The sequence below is a fragment of the Parasteatoda tepidariorum genome, chromosome 6 (genome assembly GCF_043381705.1).
Source record: "Parasteatoda tepidariorum isolate YZ-2023 chromosome 6, CAS_Ptep_4.0, whole genome shotgun sequence".
Lineage (NCBI taxonomy): Eukaryota > Metazoa > Arthropoda > Arachnida > Araneae > Theridiidae > Parasteatoda > Parasteatoda tepidariorum.
The window spans coordinates 77843568-77870301 of NC_092209.1; the positions used below are offsets into that span (position 1 = coordinate 77843568).

Below are 26734 nucleotides of genomic sequence, written 5' to 3' on the forward strand. Positions count from 1 at the left end.
ATTTTTAAAAAAGTTTAATAACTTTCAAAATATTTAAGTTGTTTGTCCGTTCTAAAGCCCAGATAATTCTTCATGGCCAGATGATATATATAATTTAAAATCATCTCATTCCTTTAAGTGTAAGGTACCGAAACTGTGACTCATTTTATTTTCCTTGGTGACAGAGCTTCGAAAACAATGTTAAGATGAGATGGTCACTGAATTTATAACATCTCTCCGACAATATATTCCTTTGATTTTTTTTTTCTTCTCAGGAACAAAGATTGGAAAATAAAAGTAAAACAAACATTGAAATTTTCCTACTTTTTGTTGTCACGGAAAACAACGCTTTGTCCAAATTAAAAAACAAGTCAAACTAATTCTTGTGACGTCGTCTGCTGCAATCTAATGGCAAATATCCGAAATATTAAGATAGGCTATCTCTCCTTTTAGGCCATCTGTCCTAAACTAACCCTAACTTTCTGTACAGATCGGACATAATTAAAGAGCTGATTGGATTAATTAATTTTTTTAAAAAATAAGACGTATTGTTAATTTTGAATGGAAAACGACATGTTGTTTTTGAATAGAGAAAAAAAACAAATACGATATACTAAATTTGAATGAAAAAAGCAAAACAAATAAGGTATTGCATTTAATTTGACTGGAGAAAAGAAAACAAATAAGACATGACATTAAATTTAATTAAAAAAAAGACAAAAAACTCATTAAGTAAATATAGATAAATAAGGCTTTATGTTTATTTAATTAAAAGAGACAAATAAAATATTACGTTACATATGAATAAAATAACACAAATAAAGCATTACGTAAATTTTAATTGAACTAAAGCATATTAACATATTTTTGAATTACAAATTTATCCATGACAATAGTTTAAAAATTGCGAACATTTTGAACATCTATTTTAACATATTTCTTTTAAGATAACTATTATATGCATTAACATATTTATTATAAAGCACAAAATCCTTCAGATCCATTTTAAATTATATTCACAAACTGAGACGCTTCATTTAAGAAAGTTCTATAATCATTTATTTTTTGCAATACCGGCGTTTCATGCTTTGCCTGTAACATATGCATTAAATGCATTTATCATTTTAGATGAGAGATACACATGTTTTTATACAACGGTTTCTCAAAAAAAAAAAAAAAAAAAAAAAAAAAAAAAAAAAAAAAAAAAAAAAAAANAAAAAAAAAAAAAAAAAAAAAAAAAAAAATTCTTTTTGAAAATTTTAATATTTTACAGGGCAGTATTTTCTACAATATACATATTTTCCTTATTGTCCTTCTTTTTTAAAATCGCACTTTCTTCCTTCTTATCTTTCTCACTGTTCTCGTTATTGTTCACATCCTCCTCCGCTTCCTTGCAGTCTCTGTTCTTATCCTTCTTCTCCTTTTCAGTGTTTTCATCCTCATCTTTTTCATCCTTACTTTTCAAGCATCCTATAATAATCCCAATCACAACTGAAAAACCCAAGCACCCAAGCCAGATATACGTGATTATTGAATCATCACTGGAATGTATGGGTCTTACCGGTCTATGTACTGAAATACGACCACCCCCTTTACTGCCATCTCTATTATTTTTCGAGCCTCCACCCCCTGTTATCTTGTTTTTCCAAGATTTAACTTTACCAACAATTTTCTTAAAGGTAGACTTTCCGCGTAGAACCAGTAGTAAGTCGCCGTTAGTCAAATTGTTTATCAAGTCATCTTTAGAAATATTATACGTTGTAACATTGTCTGATATTACGGATACTTCTGATCGAAAATCTTCTTCGTATTTGTCTGATGCGTTCGTAGTTATCAACAAGCCTGTAACGGAAAAGATACTTATTTAACACTATGTATCAGTAAGAATACACGATTTAAAATTAATCAAATTTGTATTTACACTGTAAAAAATTTCGGTTAGGAAACATACTAATAATTCTGTAGTTTTCCCACAGGAAATTTCTGTTCCGCAAAACAACAGAAATTTTCTGTTAAACTACATAGCAACATAGCAATCTGTCAGTACTTTGTATTTTTCTGTTCAAAAATAATATCTGCAACCACTGATACATATCGTATCTGTTAGGTACAGATTTTTTTCCGTTTTGAATATGACAAACTTTGTTATCAAAGTGGCAAAAAATAATCTGTTGTTGTTGTTGTTACTTATGGCACTTGCCAGTACCAGCAAGTCTGCTTGAAATCAAGCGAAATTTTGAGGCAGAAGGTGCGTTTCTTGTTTCTTTCATTGGCGCCATCTATGGCCAAGAATACGACCTCAGTCACACACAAGACCCAGTCCGTTTTACAGGGTGGACCCAATAATACTCCATTCATTCATAAATAGATTGTAATTTTGATTGAAGCTGTGAATGATAAATCTCCAATTCAGTAACCCCAGAAGCATTTATTTGCTATGGGAACTTGGAGGATTTTGTGACCCCGACAGATTAAACGGGCACTAGTCACCATTTAATACACGGGGTTTCCTCAGGCAGTGGGAAAGAAACAATTTAATACATTGAAGCAGATGCCGTCCAGCGTGTATGGTGGTCAAGGAGTTGGCCTCATACCAGGAAGGTCTTGGGGCGACTATCGCCTCNCACGGGGTTTCCTCAGGTAGTGGGAAAGAAATAATTTAATACATTGAAGCAGATGCCGTCCAGCGTGTATGGTGGTCAAGGAGTTGACCTCAGACCAGGAAGGTCTTGGGGCGACTATCGCCTCGGAGCGTCTCGAAAAAAAGAAAAAATTCTAAGGCGATCCTTTCAAACAGAATGGCTCCCACTAAATCAAAAACGCGGAATATCACGCAAAAAATGGAATAATTAAAAAACTAATCAAAATTTTATCAAGTTTTTTATTTACCAGAGGGTTATCAGCATCTTTCATGCCGAATTTCTCTGCCGTATCGTGTCCTACGGAAAATATTTGCTGCGTAAAAATTGTGTTCTGTAGTGTTTCGTTACAGGAAATTTTTGTCTAATTGCTTTTTTTTGTTTTTTTTTTCCGTATCAGAACATAAATTTTTGTGCAGTTTACATTTCTTAAAATTACTTTAGTGTAATTTATAATTTGTTCAATTGAACTAGGTTCAGCGGAATAACTGAGTGTATTTGTATGAAAATAAATACCAATTACTTTCTGCCCCATACTGTAAATAATTCTAGATAAAATTGCGGTTAAGAGTGCTGACACCCTGAGTGCAGCATCCGTAACAATCATTTAACCGTAAAATTTCATAACTTCATTTTTACAGTAATAGTTATTGATTACAGTGATTGGTTGCACTGATTCAGTGATTTTACAGTAGATGTTACTGTAATAATTACGGTATATCATGTTTTTTGATTCGTAAAACTTCACAGTAAAATGTATCGACACCCTGAGGGCCTTTTTTAACAGTGCTCCCTAAAATTGTGTTCTCTCACTAAGATAAAAATGATGGTCAAAACTATCAAAACATGGTTAAGTTTATCGTGTTTCTGGCTCTGTGGAAACACCAAAAATCTTGGTAATTTTTACCGAAGTGCTTTGGTAATATTAACAATAAAATACCGTTTTATAATCTGTGGTAAAACTTAGTAATTTTACTATGATATTTTAGAGTATGGCATAAAAACTATTTATTCGATCAAATTTATTTTTTAGTTTTTTAATTTTTACTAAATGTGTGCTAATGAGAACTATAATTTAAAGTAAATGTTACTGTAAAAATTGCGATAATCATATTTTTTCATACTTTTTGTTTCGGAAAATTTCGCGGTAAAATGTACCGACACCCTGAGGGCCAAGACTTTTTTTTACAGTGTTTCCTAAAATTGTGTTCTTTCACTGAGATATAAAGTATGGTCAAAATTACAAAAACGTGGTAAAATTTATCGTGTTTCTGGTTCTGTGGAAATACCAAAAAGCTCGGTAATTTTAACGACACGTTGTTTTTGAATAGGAAAAAGAAAAACAAATAAGATATATTAAATTTTAATGAAAAAAGTAAAACAAATAAAGTACTGCATTTAATTTGATTGAAAAAAAAGAAACAAATAAGACATGATATCGAATTTTAATAAAAAAAAAGAAAAAAACTCATTAAGTAAATATAGATTAAAATAAAGCTAAACGTTAATTTAATTAAATGAGACAAATAAAATATTATGAATAAAATAACACAAATGAAACATTACGTTAATTTTTATTGAACTAAAGCATATTAACATATTTTTGAATTATAAATTTATCCATGGCAATAGTTTAAAAATTGTGAAACTTTTGAAAATCTACTTTAACACATTTCTTTTAAGATAACTATTATACACATTAACATATTTCTTATAAAGCACAAAAGCCTTCAAAGCCATTTTAAATTAGATTCACAAACTGAGACGCTTAATGTAAGAAAATTTTACAATCATTTCTCGTGTCTATGCATACTGTGCTAGTGCAAAGATTAGAGTCCTCCAAAAGTCTTGATAATAAGATTTGCAAGTTCTGGAGCCCGATGGCCATGGAGAATTTCGATGGGGGCTGCTCCTAGTTGAAAGAGGGAGCCGATAATGGCCCGGCAGTCAAAAACATGGTCTGGAGCTGGTTGCAAATGAGGACAGTACTTGCAGATGATGGTGCGTGAGATCTTCATGCCTTTGAAATGTCTAGTACGTAGTTCTTTGGCCTAGTTATTGTAGAGGAGAGGTTTCTTGGGCAGTTTAGATCGGGGATTGTTACCTTGCTAAAAAGTTGGTCCTTCGCCTGGCGACAGCATTCGCATTTGCACAGGTGACAGCTCGAGCTATATTCTTTGGCTCGAGGTTGATCTTCGTCGCGTGCTTCCTTTGCAAGGGCATCTGCGCATTCGTTCCCCTCGATTCCAACATGAGCTGGGATCCACTGGAGAGTGCAACGGATTTTTAGTAAATGGAGAAGGGTATTAATCTCTTGCGTTATTGATGTTCAAAATTACTAAAAATAATCATTTTTTTCTAGTAATTTTGTGTATAGAATCACAGTTTTAAATTTAAACATTTCAGGGATAATGTATACCGTTTTCAATGTATACTGCTTTAATGTACACACTGTTTTCAATGTGTAAAAATTTTTTTAAACAAATCTTTGAAAATTTTAATATTTTATGGAGCAGTATTTATTATTATTACACATGTGCTCCTCATTCTTTTTTAAAATCATCTCGCTTTCTTCTTTCTTATCTTTTGCATTGTTCTCCTTTTTGTTCACATTCTCCCTCTCACCCTGGCTGTTGTCTTTGTTCTTGTTCTCCATTTCAATGTTCTCAGCCTCATTTTTTTCACACCTTTTACTTATCCATAGTGCAATCACGAAACCCACACCTAAGAAACCTATCAACCCGAACATGACATATGTGATTGTTGAATCACCACTGGAATGATTGTATTTTCTTATCGGTCTATATATTGTAATACGACCACCCCCTTTACTGCCACCTTTGTTACTTTTCGAGCCTCCTCCCCCTGTTTTACCTTTACCACCTATTTTCAAGGTAGACTTTTCGTGTAGAACCAGTTGTAAGTCGCCGTTGGTCAAATTTTTCATCAAGTCATCTTTAGAGACATTATATGCTGTTACATTGTCTGAAATTACGGATACTTCTGATCGAAAATCTTCTTCATATTTGTTTGATGCGTTCGTATTTTTTAACAAGCCTGTAGCGAAAAAGATATTTATTTAACACTGTGTATCAGTAAGAATACATGATTTAAAGGCTGAAAATTAATCAAAGTTGTATTTACACTGTAAAAAATTTCTCATATGACACATAATTCTGTAGTTTTCCTACGGGAAATTTCTGTTCTGCAAAACAACAGAAATTTTCTGTTAAACTACATAGCAATCTGTCAGTATTTTGTATTTTTCAGTTAACAAATTATATCTGTAACCACTGATACATATCGTATCTGTTGGATACAGATTTTTTTCAGTTTTGAATATGAAAAACTTTGATATCAAAACTGCAAGAAAATATTTGTTGTTGTTACTTACGCCACTTGCCTATACCAGCAAGTCTGCTTGAAATCAAGTGAAATTTTTAGGCAGAGGGGCGTTTCTTGTTTTTTTCAGTGGCGCCATCTATGGCCAAGAATACGACTTCAGCCACATGCACGTCCCAGCCCGTTTCAGAGGGAGGACCCAATAATACTTTGTTCATTAATAAACAGATTGTAATTTTGATTTGAGCCTTTGAACGATAAATCTCAAATTCAGTACCCCCTGAGGTAGTTATTTGTTATGGGAACTTGGAGGATTTTGTGACCCCAACAGATTTAACGTGCACTAGTCACCATTTAATACACGTGGCTTCTTAGACCGATGGGAAAGAAATAATATGATACACTGAAGCAGATGCCGACCGGCATGATGTTGATGGTCAAGCAGTTGGCCGCATACCAGGAATGCCTCGGTGTGAATATCGCTTCGGAGCGTCTGAACTTAACGGTGGAAAAAAAGAAGAAATTCTACGCGATCCTTTCGAACATGATGGTTTCAAATAAATCTAAAACGCAGAATATCACACAAAAATTGGCATAATTAAAAAACTAATCAAAATTTTATTTCTTTTTGTTTCATATATCTGTTTCACTGTGCAAACCCGAGGGTTAACAGCTACTTTCATACCAAATATCTCTGCCGTACCCTGACCTACGGAAAATATACCCTACAACATGTATATGACATATATTATGTCGTCTGAAATAAGTCAATTTTGTCTAGGAGTGTTATTAAATGCTATTCTAAACCATCCATAAGTTAACTGAGGGAAAAAAATTCAGAACTTTTTCTATATATTTGTGTCTCATATTAAAATGTCACCAAATTATTAGCGAAATAAAATTAAAAGCTAACCTTAATCTCTTTATAATTTGAAACTCATGAAGTCCTTTGTATTACAGATTTATTTCAAGGTAATATAAATTAAAGATTCAGATAAATTTCAAGGTGGCGGAATGAATATTTTTTATTAAATTTATTATTTAATATTTTCTACATTGATCAGAGATGGAAGTTTAAAATGAAGGTCTTCTTTTACAAAACGGTTTCCCTCTGAAGAACAATATTTTTAATATATCAAAAATTTTTAAAGCACATTTTTCTCTCTCTTTGAATAGTTTTAGTATTTTGTGGGACAGTATTTTCTATAATATACATATTTTCATTAATTTCCTGCCCGTTATTTATTGTAAATATTTGGAAAAATTATTTATAATGAATGGCAGGCAGACATGACTAACAAACTTGCACACCTAAACTAATAATTTAAAATGATCAGTTTAATGTTAAAATTTATGCAACAAATTGTAATTCATTCCATTAATAATCTCATTTGCATAAGGTATTTGCAAAAATTTTTTTAAAACTATGTCAAAGAAACAAAACTTGATTACATTTATCTTTATTTCCTTTTGTAATATGTAAAGAATGTACACCGAGAAAAAAAAAGTATGGTTCAAATACCAGAATATGGTAAAATTGGTCGTGTTCCTGGCTCTATGGAAATACTAAAAAGCTCGGTAATTTTTACCGAAGTGCTTTGGTAATGATTTTGGTAAAATTATCAATGAAATATGGTTTTATAATAAGTGATAAAAATTGGTAAATGTGGTAAAGTTAGGTAATTTTATCATGATGCCTTATAGTATAGCATAAAAACAATTTATTCGATTAAATTTACTTTTTAGTTTTTTTTTTTTTTTTTTTACTAAATGTGTGATAAGAAAAATAATTTTAAAAACCAGGTAACCCGTAAATCATTACCAAATGAACGGAAAAATTTCCAAATGATTATTTTATTTTATTAACCATAATTTTTTTTCTTTTTACCTGAAATGTTTTTATCATACAATGCATTAATTTTACCAGAAATTTTTTTTCTCCGTCTATAAATAACAATATAAATAACACGAGCAATATAAATAACATGGTATTTATAAGCAAAATATAAGGATTAAAAAAAATGGAATGATAAATAAATGACACATACTCTTCTATAGGATGACCACTGAAGTAATGCAAGCTGTCAACTTACACTAGTTTCTCTGTATTTTATTTTTTATTGAACTTTACATAGTAATAGTTCATGCAATATATGTTATGATCACTAAAAATATTAATTAACAACATAACGAACAATAATTTTATTATTGAATTAGAATTTTCCTTAATTATTGTTCATTATGTTAATGAGAAGAAAAAAAATTTTGTTGCTCTTTTTTTTGTCCATTTATCATTTTTGATAATGTTCGTTATTATGCAATATTTAATGAATGACTTAAATAAATAGTATCAAAGGTTAGATAAGCTTGATAGTAGATAAACATGAGGTTCATTTATCAACCATGTCAACCTTTATTTATCAAAAGGTACCTCAAGATAGGATTAACATGTTTTATATGTTAGTTAATTGGTATTTAATATTTGTAGTGGTAGTTACGTCACATTACTCCCCTTCCAGAATTTTATCTGCGATAAAATTCGATAAACGAATACCATTAGTTGATTTATGCTGGTTTTTTTGATTTATAAAATTATTATTATTTTTTTTATTTATATCATTTTGCTCGTTATATTTTTTCTTCATTTTTGTTTATTTATATCATTTCGCTCATTTTTTTGTTCTTCAATTTCAGTTTATTGTCCGGGAACAGTATTATTAATTGTTCCTGTTAAATTTTTATTATATGATTTCTTTTGATTGATTCCTGGCCCTGTAGATACCAGAAAATTGAAAGTTAATTGCAATGTTCATATTAGCGAAAAATCATGCATCAAACTGTACTGAAATCACTGTATAAATCGTTATTGCTGTATAAATGCGCTCCTACTAGGAATCTGGTAACTGCACTGCACTTTTAAGCAACTTATATTATTAAAATTACGTGGAAAGTAATTTCTACCGAAATAATGATAAATTTACAGAGCCGTTAAACAACTTACATTATTAAAATAACATATAAATGAACTTCTACCGAAATAATGGTAATTTTAGTGCAGTGTTAAACAACTTATATAATTAATGTAACTTAAAAATAAATTTCATCAGAATTCTGGTAATTTCAATGTCCTGCTAAACAATTTATATTATAAATATCATTTAGAAATAAGTTTCTATTTGATTTCTGGTTAATTCATAAAGTTGCTAAAAGAAACGTATGTTATTAAAATAGCGTAGAAATTAGTTTTCACCGAAATAAAGGTTAATTCAATGCTCTGTTAAATAATTTATATTATTAATGTAACTTAGAAATAAGTTTCTATTGGAATCCTAGTAGACTCAATGTGTTGTTAAATAAATTGCGTTTTTAAAATAACTTGAAAGTAATTTTCTATCGGGATTATGGTAAATTAATTGCGCTGTTAAGCAACTTATATTACGAAAATAACATAGAAGTTAATTTTGTCCGAAATAATGGTAATTTCAGTGATCTTTTAAACAACTTATGTTATTAATGTAACTTCGAAATAAGTTTCTACTGGAATTCCGGTAAGTTCAATGCATTGTTAAGTAACTTTTATTCTTAAAATAACAGGGAAAATAATCAAATTCAAAAAGTTAGCCGTCATTTCGAGACTATAAGAACTATCATCGTCAATGCTAAATGGCAAAATTCAAAATGGAAGGAAGAAACTGATTTTATAAGATAACATTTTTACATAATATAATTTCTTTAAAAAGTAACATTATGTTTTACAACGTTTGCACTTAGTTAAAACAATATAGCAAGAATAACATAAAGCATATCCAGCCAGCATATAGAATAATATAGCATATCGGACTAAAAAATGTAAGCTTACCATTGAAAACTGGCGCACTATCGGACAGATCAAAACAAAACAACGCCAAGGTAAATAAGAGAATTTTTTGCGTATCCATTTTCTTTATTTACAAAAGATAATAACCGCCGTTCAGTTCCAAGAAACGGATCGAAATGAACGATTAAAAAGATCAATAGATGTTATATTTTGTGATAATTTTCATTGTGTGTAGGCGATAAAAGTATGACAGCTCTGATAAGAAATCGAAAGAATAGATAAAAACAATGTAAAGTATTACAATAAAGAGGTAATGTTTATGAAATGATTGTGACATTCATTTTTAAGATAAGTGCCATTTTTTAAATTTTACTAACTAAAGTTAGTCATCACTCCCTAGCGTAGGAAGATGAATGATTTCATTGATTTTGGTTACTAATACTATCATTCAAAACGCATGAACGGGTCTGACTTGTGGATCTGAGGGATAAAGATGAGTTAGGCAAACATTTGGAGTACAACCCACGTAAAGATTTATAAACAGAGCCTGCAATCAAACATGATCACTAAAAATATGAATGAGTCTGACCTGTAAACCTGCTGGATATAGATGAATTAGGCAAATCATTTGGAGTACAACACGCCTGAAGACTTAAAACGAGCCTGTAATAAAATACGATTACTAAAAACATGAACGAGTCTGACCTGTGGGATAAAGATGCGTTAAGCAAAACATTTGGAGAACCACGCCTAAATACTTAAATTGAGCCTGCAATAAAACGCAATCACTAAAAGCACGAGTGGGTCATGTAGGGTCTGCTGGATAGAGAGGAATCAGGCAAATCATTTAGAGGAATGCGCCTAAGGACTTATATCGAGACTGCAATGAAGCACGATCACTAAAAACGTGAACTGGTCTGACTTATGGATCTGTGGGATAAAGGTGAGCTAGGCTAACATTTGGAGTACAACCCACGTAAAGATTTATAAATAGAGCCTGCAATCAAGCATGATCACTAATAAACATGAATGAGTCTGACCTGTAAACCTGCTGGATATAGATTAATTAGGCAAATCATTTGGAGTACAACACGCCTGAAGACTTAAAACGAGCCTGTAATAAAATACGATTACTAAAAACATGAACGAGTCTGACCTGTGGGATAAAGATGCGTTAAGCAAAACATTTGGAGAACCACGCCTAAATACTTAAATTGAGCCTGCAATAAAACGCAATCACTGAAAGCACGAGTGGGTCATGTAGGGTCTGCTGGATAGAGAGGAATCAGGCAAATCATTTAGAGGAATGCGCCTAAGGACTTATATCGAGACTGCAATAAAGCACGATCACTAAAAACGTGAACTGGTCTGACTTATGGATCTGTGGGATAAAGGTGAGCTAGGCTAACATTTGGAGTACAAACCACGTAAAGATTTATAAATAGAGCCTGCAATCAAACATGATCACTAAAAACATGAATGAGTCCGACCTGTAAACCTGCTGGATATAGATGAATTAGGCAAATCATTTGGAGTACAACGCGCCTGAAGACTTAAATCGAGCCTGTAATAAGACACGATTGCTAAAAACATGAACGAATCTGACCTGTGGGATAAAGATGAGTTAGGCAAATCATTTGGTGTACAAAGCTTAAATGATTAAATCAAGCCTCCAGTAAAACACAATGACCCGTTCGTACATGAAGTGTCACAAACGGGTCATGTAGAGTCTGCTGAATAGAGAGGAATCAGGCAATTCATTTAGAGTACAACGCCTAAAGACTTAAATCGATCCTGCAATAAAATGCGATCACTAAGGTAAGTACATGGGTCATTGCAGCGGCCATTATACAAAGCTTCCAAACTCACCCTGGACTGGGGAGTACAGTGAGCAAAAAATGACATCACCCTGAATAAATTGCATTCTAATGATCGTATTTTCACGTGCTAAGTGTCAGTCTTAACGGTTTTTGAGGGTGACCCAAAATATGCTAAATATTTAGTGTTAACTGTAAAATATCTTACGAAATAAAATACCAAAATGAACTTTCTCTGAATAAACATATATTTTTTTTTACATATTTGATTCTTAACCTTTAAAATGTAGGGGGAGCTGCAATCTGGGAAATATGGTCCCTATAGTTTGGTCAGGAGAGCGAGTTCGAACCCCTTAATGTTAATCTTACTTTTTGCATTTTTAATCATATTTTTAAAACTGGTGAAGCAATTCGAAAAAAAATTGCAACCCCCCAAAGAGACGATTGACCCAAAGTTAATCTCATGCAAAAAAAAAAAAACTTAGTAATTATTTAATTTAATTCTAGATGAAGAAATTTTGAATTATGAGGTATAAATTTTTTTTTATACCCTATTAATCTACATTCTTTTTAATTTAAAAATTCAACTGTTTACATTTAGTAGAATGCGAAAAAAGTTTAAATTAATTATTTGAAAAATATTATTTAATGACAATGAAGAAATATTTAAATGGGGTGATTAATATTTTAATGTTGTTAACCTACGAGGAACTTGATTTACGCGCTCGTAGCGTAAAATTTCATTCATATTTTTTTCACTAATAACCGATTGCTAATTCCTTTTTAATTACTTATGAAATACGATGTTTCTTTTTTAGTCGTCTGAAATTTTATTCGTAATTTAGTAAAAATTTAAAAAAAGCATTTTATTTAATAAAAAACCTTTTGTTCAACGGAAAAATTGTTTTTCAACGTATAAAATGTCGAGTTTTATGAAAGCATGTTTCTGATTGAATGTAATTATACTTCAGCTTTTTTAATTTTTTTTAGGTTGCTTTTTAAATAACTGATAAAATTTCAATAATATTCATACATAAGCATAAATTTGGAATAATATATATTTATCAATTTCTTCAATATATATTTTATAATTACTAATACGCATACGAAGACAGCATTTTTAAAGCATCTTAAAATTTCTCAAGATCTCTATATATATCTCTCTTACACGGCGACAAAAAAATGCCTCATTACAACTCCCCGAATGGCAACGCTAGAAAATCGACCAATGATTGCCGCTAAAAACGTCACATGCCAAATCTAGGTGAGGTGACTCAACATATAGCGCTTTTAAAAACGAAAACTGAAATAGCGAGAGAGAGCATTCTCATCAAATGTGATCTCTTCCGAAATTCACCCTATCAGCTGCGGCAATCTCATACTATTAAGCTAGGCAGAAGTGAGTAGTCTTTGTCGATAGATCTCTATTTTAGTATTTTGTCGAAAGCGCTTTTTTTCACAAATTTATATATTACGAATTTATTTGATGATTTTTGATTTATATCACGAATTTTTTTTGTTTTCTTATTGTTATTAGTTAGTCATTGAAAAATGAGTCTTCGTCGTGCTGTTACGCTTTAAGATTTTATACTATAGCACATTTCTAATAGGTTTAAGGAATTACATGTCATTTATTTGAATTCAAATTTATTTTAATGACTTAGTATTTACTAAAAGATGTACTTTTTTTCAAAAAAAAAGTTGTTACATGGATTTGAATGATTGTTTTGAATTCTTAGAATTTCGTGAATTTGCAATGTACCTAAGTTAGTAGTGAGCGAAGCGAGCTTGGTTTGCGAAGAAACCATTTAAGATTGCGTAGCAATTTTCGGGGATTGGAGAGCGTTAGCGAGCAGGAGGCACAGCCAACTATTTACCAACTATTTAATTAAATTTTAACATTTCTCAAAATCTTATTATATACGCTACTGCATATATTATTTTTTCAATAATATGCTTTTCAATTTTTTTAGTACTTTAATTTTGGTTTTCCTTAAAAGAAAAATTCCTTTTTGAATTAGTATCAAACTTTAATTAAAAGAAAAATTAGAATTATTGTTAGCTGGCAGAAAATTAAATCTTGTTAAGAAATTAAAAATATTCTGCTGTTTAAAATTAATTCGATGCAAAACAACTGTTTATTTACGAAGCATATAACTTTTTCGAAAAAATATAATGTGAATATAATATAAATTATTGATATCTTTTTTTTATTGTTTCGTATTTATTTGAGTAACGAAAAGTAAGTGCGTATATGTGCACAGCAAAACACAACAGATTGCTTTGTTCTTAAAATGAACACAAAATTATGGACATATAATTTTATTTTGATGTTCAAACTTATTCTTGCCCACTAACTTTAAGAAAGTTCCCCTTTTAAAAAGGTTAATGTTGAAAAAATTTGCTTAAAAAAGTTGGAAAATATTATTTCTCAACTTTAGCACAGTTCAAAAAAATATTATATCAGAAAAATGTTCAATGTGTCTTATTTTGCTTAAACAGCAAATACTAAAAATAGAAAATTGAAAAAATATTCTAAAGCCATGCTATTTTTAGAATCATCATCTCAAAAAATTGTTCCTTTTCTATCTTTAGAATTTCCTTAATACTAAAATAAGATATATTAAGAGATTTTTGGATAACAAATTATTTTAAAGCTCTAAATAATATGTTCAGCAAATTGTTTTAATATTTTTTGTTGTTGTTGAAATTGTAAATAAAAATCGTTCTTGTATCTCACCACAAAAAGTTAAAAAAATTAATGTTTCATTTATGCTCAATTGAAATGTGACCCCAGAATTCAATTCTGTCTGAACGTAACATTTAATTGCTTGAAACAGTTAAAAACAATTGAAATTATAAGAATTCTTAGAAATTAAACTTATTCCTTTATTTTGTTCAGAGAGGCAGGAAAGATGAGGAAAAGTAGTGAAAATCCCCGTTTACCGTCATGCTTATTATTCATACATTTATTCGTATGACTTGAGTAATTTAAGCAAAAAATAATAAAGGGTAAAATATGAACCCTATTGAAATATGTTCTTAAGTATGCAATAAAACATATCTAGAATAGATTTTGGATCGATGAATAAAAAACATATTTTTCAAAACTTCCGAATAGGGCGGGAGACGTTAACTTGTTCGAAAATAACTGACTTAGTAACTACTTAACTTTGATTTCAGGGGAGAGAGGTCATTCCATTGTTTCATTCGACTTTTGAAATTTCAATTGTAGACGGAATTGTTCAACATTCTAAAAAAATGTTTTTCAGAGAAGCAGTGAAATAAATAAATAAATAAAATAAAAAAATAAATGAATAAATAAATAAATAAAAATGTACTGCTTTAAATTTTTAAGAAAGTTTTGGCGAATTACGTATTATGCTATTTTTTTTTTCAATCTGAGAGCCATAATAATTATCTCACGTAAACCTTATTTTAATATCGCCTTAAAAATTTTAATTCAATATTCCGCGTCACTAAATGAATAATCCCCAGAAATTGTAGCGGAAAGATAAAAATTTCATTATCTTCAAAAAATGATAATAAAAGTCAACATGTTTTGAGCGCTCAAAAAATCACGTCACGAGTCATTCACGTCACACGAGTCACGAGTCCCTGAGAATGGCAACGTTTGAAGCAAATGTTTGGAAAGCTCAAAAATAGGCACCGATTTTTTAAGACTCGGCAGACGTGAATGAAGAAATCTAAAGTGATTTGAAATTAAAAAATATACGTTACATGGAGAGGAAGACCACGAGAGCCTCCCACGGTTAGGCTGACGGCAAGGGGACTCTAACCCATGATCCGTCTACCACTGAGGACATTTCGCGTCAGCACTGTGGTCGGTGCAAGACGGATGCGGAATTCGAATCAACCAGCCATCACCGGAATCGAACCCGGGTTCACCTCATTGGAAAGCGAACGCTCTATCCCCTGAGCCATCGTTGTATAAACCGGCTTTAAAATTTAGACTAAGGGAACACGGTAGATAAGTCCCTTTTCAAGAATGCATCAAATCCATTGCTGCACGTTGTTTGCATCTTGGGGATAAATTTAATCTCGATAATGCCAAAATTCTAACCACCCCTGCCACATCAGCTCATATTGATTACCCGGGAATCTTGTTTCATTCATATGGATGCCAATTCCCTTGTTAACGATATTGGGCTTGTAGAAATGGCACGGGAAATGTATTTTGCCCTGAGTTGCTTTTCCCGGCTATTGCGGTTTTTCTGGTTTTGTTTTTATTTAATTTTTATTTTCCATTTCACTCTTGTGTATAGCGGCCTTTCCGGTTTTATTTTCCACTTTTATTTATGTTATCTTGTTGGGAACTTCACACTTCTGTTTCAAATCACTTTTTTTAATTTCATTCATGTCATGCGAGTCTTAAGAATGAAACGATTTCTTAAAAAATGAATCTTTCAATATTCTTAAACATACATATTTCAATCTTTTTAAAATGTCACTTAATATTCACTAATTTCTTCAATTATAAAAAAAATAGTATATTTAACAGATATTTTAAATTTTTTTTTTTTGGGGGGGGGAAGGATCTTTTTCATTATATGCCCTACAACTCAGTATACAATTAAAATAATGCAAATTTGGTGTTAGAGTAAAATATTCATATTTAAGGGAATAAAAAACCACTTAAAATATAAGTAATACTTCATGAAAAATTCATGTGTTCAAGTACCAAAATCTTGGAAAATTATCAATAATTTATAAATCGATTCAAATTTCGTTTTTAAAGGAGATGGAAAGCAACCTTTACTTTTTGGGCGAAATCAAGTAAAAACAAATTTGAAGAAACTTCAAGATATTTTTTTTATTAACTAGTATTTAAAAAAGAAAAAAAAGCCTTCCCGACCCGAGTTAACACAAAAACGATAAATAACTTCAGTTTTTATTTCATTATTTTTTAAGTATGGTTACATTAAATTTCTCCTCCTTCTTTGGCTTCTTTTTGGGTCGACGCTAAACATATATAATTTCCTAGCACCCCAATTTTTGATCAAATTTCTTCCCCCCCCCCTATTTTGAGGATAGACCCGAGTTAACACAAAAACGATAAATGACTTCAGTTTTTATTTCATTCTTTTTTATTCTTTGAGTATGGTTACATTAAATTTCACCTCCTCTTTTGGCTTCTTTTTGGGTCGACGCTAAACATATATAATTTCCCAGCACCCCAATCTTTGATCAAATTTCTCTCCCTCCCCCCCCCATTTTGAGGATCAGGAATCCAAATAGGTAAAAAAATATATATGTTTATTCAGAGAAAGTGCGTTTTTGTGTCTGATTTCGAAACTTATTTAATATTTAGCACTAATTAATTAGCATGTTTGAAGTCACCGCATTTTCTGGTAATGTTAAAACAGCAGAACATGATTTTTTTACCACTTTAAAATTTTTTATGGCCACACAATCCCTGGCATGTATATATATTGATGAAAAGTGGTCACCACTCCTCGATTTCATGTGGTCATCACCCCTGAAGTTTAGAGCTGTTTTTCGAAGGCTACCGTCATCATATTAAATGCTGTTTATTTGCGAATAATATGATATTTTTATAACTGCTGTGAGTTTGCAACAGTTACCCATGACTTTTAGATCAAGTTTAACCTATCTAAAGTCAGCTCTCTCTATGCTTATTTTGAAAATGGCGCAAAACGTCAATATGGAGAAAAGCCACAGTTTTGTGATCATGAAAAACGTTTGTTGTCTAATTTTTTAATATTTAAAAACTTACTCCACTGCTGCATTAGCTGGGCTCATGAAAATTTGTGAAAACTGAGAATAAGGCAGTGATTTTGATAATTTTCATCTAGGTAGAAAAATGTCATCAAATTGGAGATTTTTAAAAAAGTTTAATCACTTTTAAAATATTTAAGTTATTTGTNTAAATAGCGATTCCGAAACACCTATTAAAAGCCTTTTTTCTTTAATATTTACAAAAGTTTGACCACTTGAAAGTTGACAAACTGAAAAAATGGGTAGACTCGCCCCGGTTTACGGTATATACTTTAAAATCATCTCATTCCTTTAAGTGTAACGCAATAAAACTGTGACTCTTTTTATTTTCCCTAATGACAGAGCTTCGAAAGACAATATTAAGATGAGATGGCCACTGAATTTAAAACGTCACTCAGACATTATATTTCTTCGATTTTTTTTTCTTCACCGGAACAAAGATTGGACAGTAAGAGCAAAACAAACATTGGAATTTTCCTACTTTTTGTCACGAAAAACAACGCTTTGTAACAAACAAGTCGAACTAATTCCTTTCAAATTTCATCTGCTGCAATCTATTAACAAATAGCCTAAATATTTAGATAGGCCATCTCTCCTCTTTGACTGTCTATCTTAAACTAACCCTAATTTTCTCAGCAGATTGGATACATTAAAGAGCTGATTGGACGAATGACGAAAGTAACATTTTATAGAATTTGAAAAAAAATTAGCTTTGAAGTTTATACCCTTTTCGTTTTATGGTACATCTCTCAATCTCTATGTTTTAAGTGCATTTTTAAAGACATAATATACAATATATTTGGTATAACAGTGTTAAAGGTATAGCATACAAGAGTTTTAGTATAGTATAGTTTTCTTTTATTCGAGTAGAATTTTTTAAGCGTTTTTCAAAGCTTTTTCGCCAAGGAATATAAAGAAGCCACAGTTTAAGAGGCTTACATCCGACACAAAGCTATAATTTTGAACTATATTCAACATCGCAGACAGAAAATGATTATTCTGGCTTCAAAAAGGGCAAATAACTTAAATATTTTAAGAGTTATGAAACATTTTTAAAAATTTGGCAAGATTTTTTTCATTTAGAAGAAAATTAGCAAAATTAATGAATAACATTGACAAAACTTTATTTTGTTTTTTTTTCCTATTGCATGAGTTTTTTTTAATGGATTTAGGATATTTTCACATGACTGATTTCAAATCTGCAATCGTTTTCTCTCGAAGCTTCAACTTTTTTTTTCAAATGACATTTTTAGTCTATTTTTTGTTGAAATGTGCAGGTTTAAAAACGTTACATGCAACAGGGGGTCACAAAATTTTTTTTTAGGGGAGTTAAAGCACATTATGAAGATTAAAACTATTTGGAACGAATGCCCTGCAATGTCGTCATGAGCTGCTATGGGATCTCAGCTATTATGAATTGTTTATGAATTGTTCTGAGGCAGGCTTAATAGGAAACCCTGAGATGTATGCTGCAATACGAAATTAGATTATGCCTGTTCTTGAATTAGATTATGCATTTTGTACAACTTGCAATCGATTCCTTAAAATTATTTTTTACCCAAAAATATTTTCATATGTTCTGTTTTAAGTTGCATTACATTAATTTTTTAAAAAATAAGACACATTGGTAATTTTGAATGAAAAAAGACAGATTATTTTTTAATAGAAAAAAAAAGAAACGAATAAGATATATTAAATTTGAATGAAAAAAGCAAAACAAATAAGGCATTGCATTTAATTTGAGTGCAAAAAAAAANGACAAAAAAGACATGACATTAAATTTGCATGAAAAAAGACAAAAAAGTCATTAAGTTAATGTAGATTAAAATATGACTTTACGTTGATTTAATTAAATGAGACAAATAAAATATTACGTTATATATGAAAAAAATAACACAAATAAGACATTACGTTAAATTTTATTGAACTAAAGCATATTAACATATTCTTGAATTACAAATTTATCCGCGACAATAGTTTATAAATTGTGAACATTTTGAACATCTATTTTAACATATTTCTTTCAAGATGACTATTATATACATTAACATATTTCTTATAAAGCACACCATCCTTCAAATCTATGTCAAATTTCATTCACAAGCTGAGACACTTAATATAAGAAAGTTCTATAATAATTTATTTTTCTAATAATTTCATGTATAGAGTAACAGTTTTAAATTTAAACATTTCAGCAATAATGTATATGTTACCGGCTAAGTATAAAATACATCTCTGATTCGTTTCGATTATCACGTGGCAAGGCAAATAGCATTCGTCATTCTATAAAATGCCTAGGTATTGTATACAATGCCTAGGGAAAGTATGTAATACTTTTCATATTTCAATCCCTGTCTAAAAACATCCGGCATTATATGCAATGCTGGCGTTTCATACTTTGCCGGTAACATATGTAATAAATGCACTTAACATTTCAGATGAGAGATGCACATGTTTTTATATAACAATTCCTCAAGAAAAAAAAAAAGAAGAAAAAAAATTTTTTTTTTACTCTTTGGAAATTTTAATATTTCACAGGGTAGTATTTTCTACAAAATGCATGTTTTCCTTATTGTCCTTCTTTTTTAAAATCTCATTTTCTTCTTTCTTATCTTTCTCACTGTTCTCATTATTGTTCACATCCTCCTCCGCTTCCTTGCTGTCTTTGCTCTTGTCCTCCTTGTCCTTTTCAGTGCTTTCATCCTCATCTTTTTCATACTTACTTCTTAAGCATCCTATAATTATCCCAATCACAACTGAAAAACCTAAGCACCCAAGCCAGATATATGTGATAATATCATCACTGGTCGTTCGTAGTTTTCAACAAGCCTGTAACGAAAAAGATATTTATTTAACACTATGTATCAGTAAGAATACCTGATTTAAAATTAATCAAATTTGTATTTACGCTGTAATAAATTTCTGTTAGGAAACATACTAATAATTCTGTAGTTTTCCCACAGGAAATTTCTGTTCCGCAAAACAACAGAAATTTTCTGTTAAACTATATAGCAATATACCTATCTAACAGTACTTTGTATTTTTCTGTTTAAAAATAATATCTGTAACCACTGATACATATCATATCTGTTGGGTACAGATTTTTTTCAGTTTTGAATAGGACAAACTTTGTTATTAAAGTGGCAAGAAATAATTTGTTGTTGTTGTTACTTATGCCACTTGCCAATACCAGCTAGCCTGCTTGAAATCAAGCGAAATTTTAAGGCAGAAGGTGCGCTTCTTGTTTTTTCAGATCAAAATTTTATCTGCTTCTACTTCACTATGCAAACCAGAGGGTTATCAGCATCTTTCATGCCAAATTTCTCTGCCGTATCGTGGCCTACGGAAAATATTTGGTGCGTAAAAATAGTGTTTGATAGTGTTTCGTTGCAGGAAATTTTTGTCTACGTATTTTTTTTCTTGTCCGTATCATAACATAAATTTTTGTGCAGTTTACATTTCTTAAAATTATTTTAGTGTAATTTATAATTTGTTCAAATAAACTAGGTTCAGCGGAATAACTGAGTGTATTTGTATAAAAATAAATACCAATTACTTACTGCCCCATACTGTTTATAATTCTGGATGAAATTCCGGTTAAGAGTGCTGACACCCTGAGTACAGTAGCCGTAACAATTACAAAAGACAAAAAACTCATTAAATAAATATAGATTAAAATAAAGCTAAACGTTAATTTAATTAAATGAGACAAATAAAATATTATGAATAAAATAACACAAATGAAACAATGCGTTAATTTTTATTGAACTAAAGCATATTAACATATTTTTGAATTACAAATTTATCCATGGCAATAGTTTAAAAATTGTGAAAATTTTGAAAATCTACTATAACACATTTCTTTTAAGATAACTATTATACGCATTAACATATTTCTTATAAAGCACAAAAGCCTTCAAAGCCATTTTAAATTATATTCACAAACTGAGACGCTTAATGTAAGAAAATTTTACAATCATTTGTCATGTCTATGCATACAGTGCTAGTGCAAAGATTAGAGTCCTCCAAAAGTCTTTATAATAAGATTTGCAAGTTCTCTAGCGCGATGGCCATGGAGAATTTCGATGGGGGGTGCTCCAAGTTAAAAGAGGGAGCCGATAATGGCCTGGCAGTCAAAAACATTGTCTGGAGTTGGTTGCAAATGAGGACAGTACTTGCAGATGGGATAGAATTTTATATTGGTGCGTGAGATCTTCATGCCTTTGAAATGTCTAGTACGTAGTTCTTTGGCCCAGCTATTGTAGAGGAGAGGTTTATTGGGCAGTTTAGATCGGGGATTGTTGCCTTGCTAAAAAGTTGGTCCTTCGCCTGGCGACAGCATTCGCATCTGCACAGGTGACAGCTCGAGCTATATTCTTTGGCTCGAAGTTGATCTTCGTCGCGTGCTTCCTTTGCAAGGGCATCTGCGCATTCATTCCCCTGGATTCCAACATGAGCTGAGATCCACTGAAGAGTGCAACGGATATTTAGTAAATGGTGAAGGGTATTGATTTCTTGCGTTACTGATGTTCAAAATTACTAGAAAAATCATTTATTTTTCTTGTAATTTTGTGTATAGAATCCCAGTTTTAAATTTAAACATTTCAGGGATAACGTATACCGTTTTTAATGTATACTGTTTTAATGTACACACTGTTAAACAATGTTTTCAATGTATAAATTTCTTTTGAATAAATCTCTAAAAATTTTAATATTTTATAGAGCAGTATTTATTATTATTACACATATGTTCCTCATTCCTTTTTAAAATCATCTCGCTTTCTTCTTTCTTATCTTTTTCCTTGTTCTCCTTTTTGTTCACATTCTCCTTCTCTCCCTGGCTGTTGTCTTTGTTCTTGTTCTCCATTTCAATGCTTTCATCCTCATTTTTTTTACACCTTTTGTGTAACCATAGTGCAATCCCGACACTCACACCTAAGAAAGCTATCCATCCAATCATGATATATGTGATTGTTGAATCACCACTGGAATGATTGTATTTTCTTATCGGTCTATATATAGTAATACGACCACCCCCTTTACTGCCATCTCTGTTACTTTTCGAGCCCCCTCTCCCTGTTTTACCTTTACCACCAATTTTCAAGGTAGACTTTTCGTGCAGAACCTGTGATACGTCGCCGTTGGTCAAATTGTTCATCAAGTCATCTTTAGAAACATTATATGTTGTTACATTGTCTGATACTACTGATCGAAAATCTTCTTCATATTTGTTTGATGCGTTAATATTTTTCAACGAGCCTGTAACGAAAAAGATACTTATTTAACACTGTGTATCAGTAAGAATACATGATTTAAAAGCTGAAAATTAATCAAATTTGTATTTACACTGTAGCAAATTTCTGTTATGAAACATACTAATAATTCTGCAGTTTTCTCACAGGGAATTTCTGTTCTGCAAAACAACAGAAATTTTCTGTTGAACTGCATAGCAATCTGTCAGTATTTTGTATTTTTCTGTTAAAAAATAATATCTGTAACCACTGATACAGATCGTATCTGTTGGGTACAGATTTGTTTCAGTTTTGAATATGAAAAACTTTGATATCAAAGCTGCAAGAAAATATTTGTTGTTATTGTTGTTCTTACTTACGTCACTTGCCAATACCAGCAACCCTGCTTGAAATCAAACGAATACTTAAGGCATAGGGTTCTTTTCTTGTTTTTGTATATTTTGGTTCTTATTACTGGAATTATAATTTTCTTTTATAAAAAAAATGTAATTACTATGCAGTACGGTAATTTTACCAGAATTTTTTTGCCCGTGTTGAAAAAATTTGATGTGAATACCCTGCCAAATTAACCAACTTTGTAAGTTGACCGCCGTAAGTTGACCATGTCTGATTTAACCCTATTATCAAAAATCAAATTTATCCTTTATAAAGGGGCAGGGGGGGAGCCTTAGCCACCCGACCACATGCATGTAAAATATATCTTGCAGTCTGAAATATGTCAATTTTGTCCAGGAGTGTTATTAAATGCTATTCTAAACCGTTCATAAGTTAACCAGGGGAAGAAAAAAATTCCAGAACATTTTTTATAAGCCTGTGTTGCTTATTAAAATTTCACCAAATTATTAAGGAAATAGAATTAAAAGCTAACCTCAACATCTTTATAATTTAAACTCATAAAGTCTTTTGTAACAAATAGATTTGTAAGTAATATAAAATAAATTTTAAAGTGGTGAAATGAATATTTTTCATAAATTTTTTTACTTAATAGTTTCTGCGTAATTGTCCTCGTTTTTTTTTTAGATTAGAAATGCAAGATTATAATAATTTAATAGTAAAATAGCTTTATAAAGCGGTTCCCTACTGAAACGCAATGTTTTTAATATATAAAAAATTTCTAAAACATATTTTTTACACTATAAATGCTTTTAATATTTTGTGGGACAGCATTTTCTATAATATACATATTTTTATTAATTTCCTGCCTGTTATTTATTATAAATATTTGGAAATTTTTTTTATTATGAATAGCAGACATGACTAACAAATTTGAAACCTAAACTAATATTATAAACTGATCAGTTTAATATTAAATTTATGTAACAAATTGTAATTCATTTTATTAATAATCTCATTTGTTTAAGGCATTTGCTAAATAAAATTTTAAAGCTATGTTAAAAAAATAACACTTGATTACATTTATCTTTATTTCCTTTTGCAATATGTAAAGAATGTACACCGAGAAAAAAAGGTATGGTCCAAATACCAGAATATGGTAAAATTGGTCACGTTTCTGGCTCGATGGAAATACTAAGAAGCTACGTGATTTTTACCGAGGAGCTTTGGTAAAGATTTGGGTAAAATTAGCAATGAAATATGGTTTTATAATAAGTGATAAAATTTGGTATTGTGGTAAAGTTCTGCAATTTTATCTTGATGCCTTAGAGCATAGCATAAAAGCAATTTATTCGATTAAATTTACTTTTCAGATTTTTTTTTTTTTACTAAATGTGTGATAAGAAATATAACTTTGAAAACCAGGTAACCGGTAAATCATTACTAAATGAACGTAGAAATTGCCAAATGAATAGTTTAAACACCATATATTTTATTTTATTAATCATAATTTATTATTTTTTTTTACCTGAAATGTTTTTATCATACAATGAATTAATTTTACCACACATTTTCATCTTCGAATATAAATAACAATATAAATAACAGCAAATGAATAACATGAGCAATGTAAATAACATGGTATTTATAAGCAAAATATAATGATTAAAAAAAAATGGAACGATAAATAAATGACACATACCCTTCTATAAGATGACCACTGAAGTAATGCAAGCTGTCAACTTACACTAGTTTTTCTGTATTTTACTTTTTATTGAACTTTACATAGTAATAGTTCATGCAATATATGTTATGATCACTAAAAATATTAATTAACAACATAACGAACAATAATTGTAATTATTGTTCATTATGCTAAATGAAAAAAAAAGTTTTTTTTGTCTCTCTTTTTTTTTGTCCATTTATCATTTTTGACAATGTTCGTTATTATGCAATATTTAATGAATGACTTAAATAAATAGTATCAACAGTTAGATAAGCTTGATAGTAGATAAGCTTGAGATTTATTTATGAACCATGTCAACCTTGATCTATCAAAAGGTACCTCAAGATAGGGTCAAGTTAACATGTTTTATATACTAGTGAATTGGTATTTAATATTTATAGTGGTAGTTACGTCACATTACTCCCCTTCCAGAATTTTATCTGTGATAAAATTCGATGAATGAATACCATTAGTTGATTTATGCTGGGTTTTTTATTTATTTATTAAATAACTATTTTTCTCATTTATATCATTTTGCTCATTATATTTTTTATTCATTTTTGTTTATTTATATCATATCACTCATTATTTTTTTTCTTCAATTTCTGTTTATTGACCATAAAAAATTATATTTACTTCACCGATTTTTTTTGAGCGATTTATTTTAAGCTAATCAACTGTTTAATTGTGGACCATCCATCGTTTGATGGGGATATAATTATCGACAATGTAAACTTTCATCTATCAAAAGGTACTTTTACTTAGATTCAGTTAACATGTCTTATATACTAGTGAATTGGTAGTTAATATTTGTAGTGGTAGTTACGCCACAAGATTTTCTCTTTAGTTCTGAGCGATACAAATGTATCTGACCTCAAATCAAGATCTACAGCCAGTATCAAGTTTGCAAAAAGGAAAAAAATATTTGGAAAATATAAAGAACGCTTTAAAAAAAAGAAGGAAAAAAAACCTAAGACGAAAAAGTATGCTTTTTTAAAAATCAATTAATAGAAATTTTTGCAATTCACTGTAAGATAAATTTTATATAAAGTGAATCTAATATCTGAAAAATTAACTAAGACTATAAAAAACACTTTAAAAAAATAAATAAAAAAAAAACTAAGACGAAAAAGTATGCTTTTTGAAAAAAAAATTATAAGAAATTCTTGCAATACACTGCAAGATAAATTTTATATAAAGTGAACCTAATATCTGAAAAATTAACTGAGACTGTATCAGCTGGATTCTTACGTTATATTCAATATTTTATTTGCTACTTTTTCATGAAGAGCCCAAGAAAAGTTGCTTTTATATTTTTTAAAAATTATTTTGTCTTATGACATACTTAATAATAATAAAGGCTAATGTACTAAATAAATACCTAATGTACTTAATTTTTCAGTAATTTTTTTCCAAAATTTTTGAACCAGAACAGTATTTCTAACTGCTCCTGTTAAATATTTATTATATGATTTTTTTGATTGATTCCTGGTCCTGTAGATGCTAGATAGTTAAAAGTTAATTGTAATGTTCAATTTAGTGAAAAACCATGCCACAAACTGTATTGAAATAGTATATAAATCGTGTGTTCCTACTAGAATGCACTGCACTTTTAAGCAACTTATATTATTAAAATTTTTGCAGAAATTAATTTCTACCTAAATAATGATAAATTTACAGAGCCGTTAAACAACTCACATTATTAAAATAACGTATAAATGAATTTCTACCGAAATAAAGATAATTTTAGTGCAGTGTTAAACAACTTATATAATTAATGTAACTTAAAATAAATTTTATCAGAATTCTCGAAATTTCAATGCCCTGTTAAACAATTTATATTATAAATATAATTTAGAAATAAGTTTCTATTTGAATTCTGTCTAATTCAAAAAGCTGTTAAAAAAATTTATGTTATAAAAATAACGTAGAAATTAGTTTTTACCGACATAGTGGTTAATTCACTGCGCTGTTAATTATTAAATTTTCATTAAAATAATTATTAAAATTAGGTTATTATTAGGTTATATTACTGAAATAATTATATTATTATAGTAATATAACCTAAT

The 26734-nt window shown here is 30.0% G+C and overlaps 1 protein-coding gene and 1 long non-coding RNA gene across 3 annotated transcripts in view; both read right to left on the reverse strand.

The window, feature by feature from the left end:
* Positions 1–839: 839 nt before the first annotated feature.
* On the reverse strand, positions 840–10020 carry LOC107455295 (uncharacterized). Of its 2 annotated transcripts, none has more exons than XM_043051064.2 (2): positions 9820–9973; positions 840–1821 (listed from the first exon to the last, which is right to left on the reverse strand). In XM_043051064.2, exons 1-2 carry the CDS (start codon positions 9896–9898, stop codon positions 1247–1249), a joined length of 654 nt encoding a protein of 217 aa, XP_042906998.1. In that variant the 5' UTR covers positions 9899–9973; the 3' UTR covers positions 840–1246. The 2 variants fall into 2 exon arrangements, 1 of the variants encoding a protein (XP_042906998.1); XR_011637063.1 differs by lacking the exon at positions 840–1821 and adding an exon at positions 4174–5675 and having other exon boundaries at positions 9820–10020.
* Positions 10021–21095: 11075 nt separating this feature from the next.
* LOC107453940 (uncharacterized) overlaps positions 21096–26734 on the reverse strand; it is a 7761-nt gene continuing 2122 nt past the window's right edge. Inside the window, exon 2 of the long non-coding RNA XR_011637064.1 lies at positions 21096–22613. This is a non-coding gene — a long non-coding RNA (uncharacterized lncRNA). The remainder of the gene's footprint in view (positions 22614–26734) is intronic.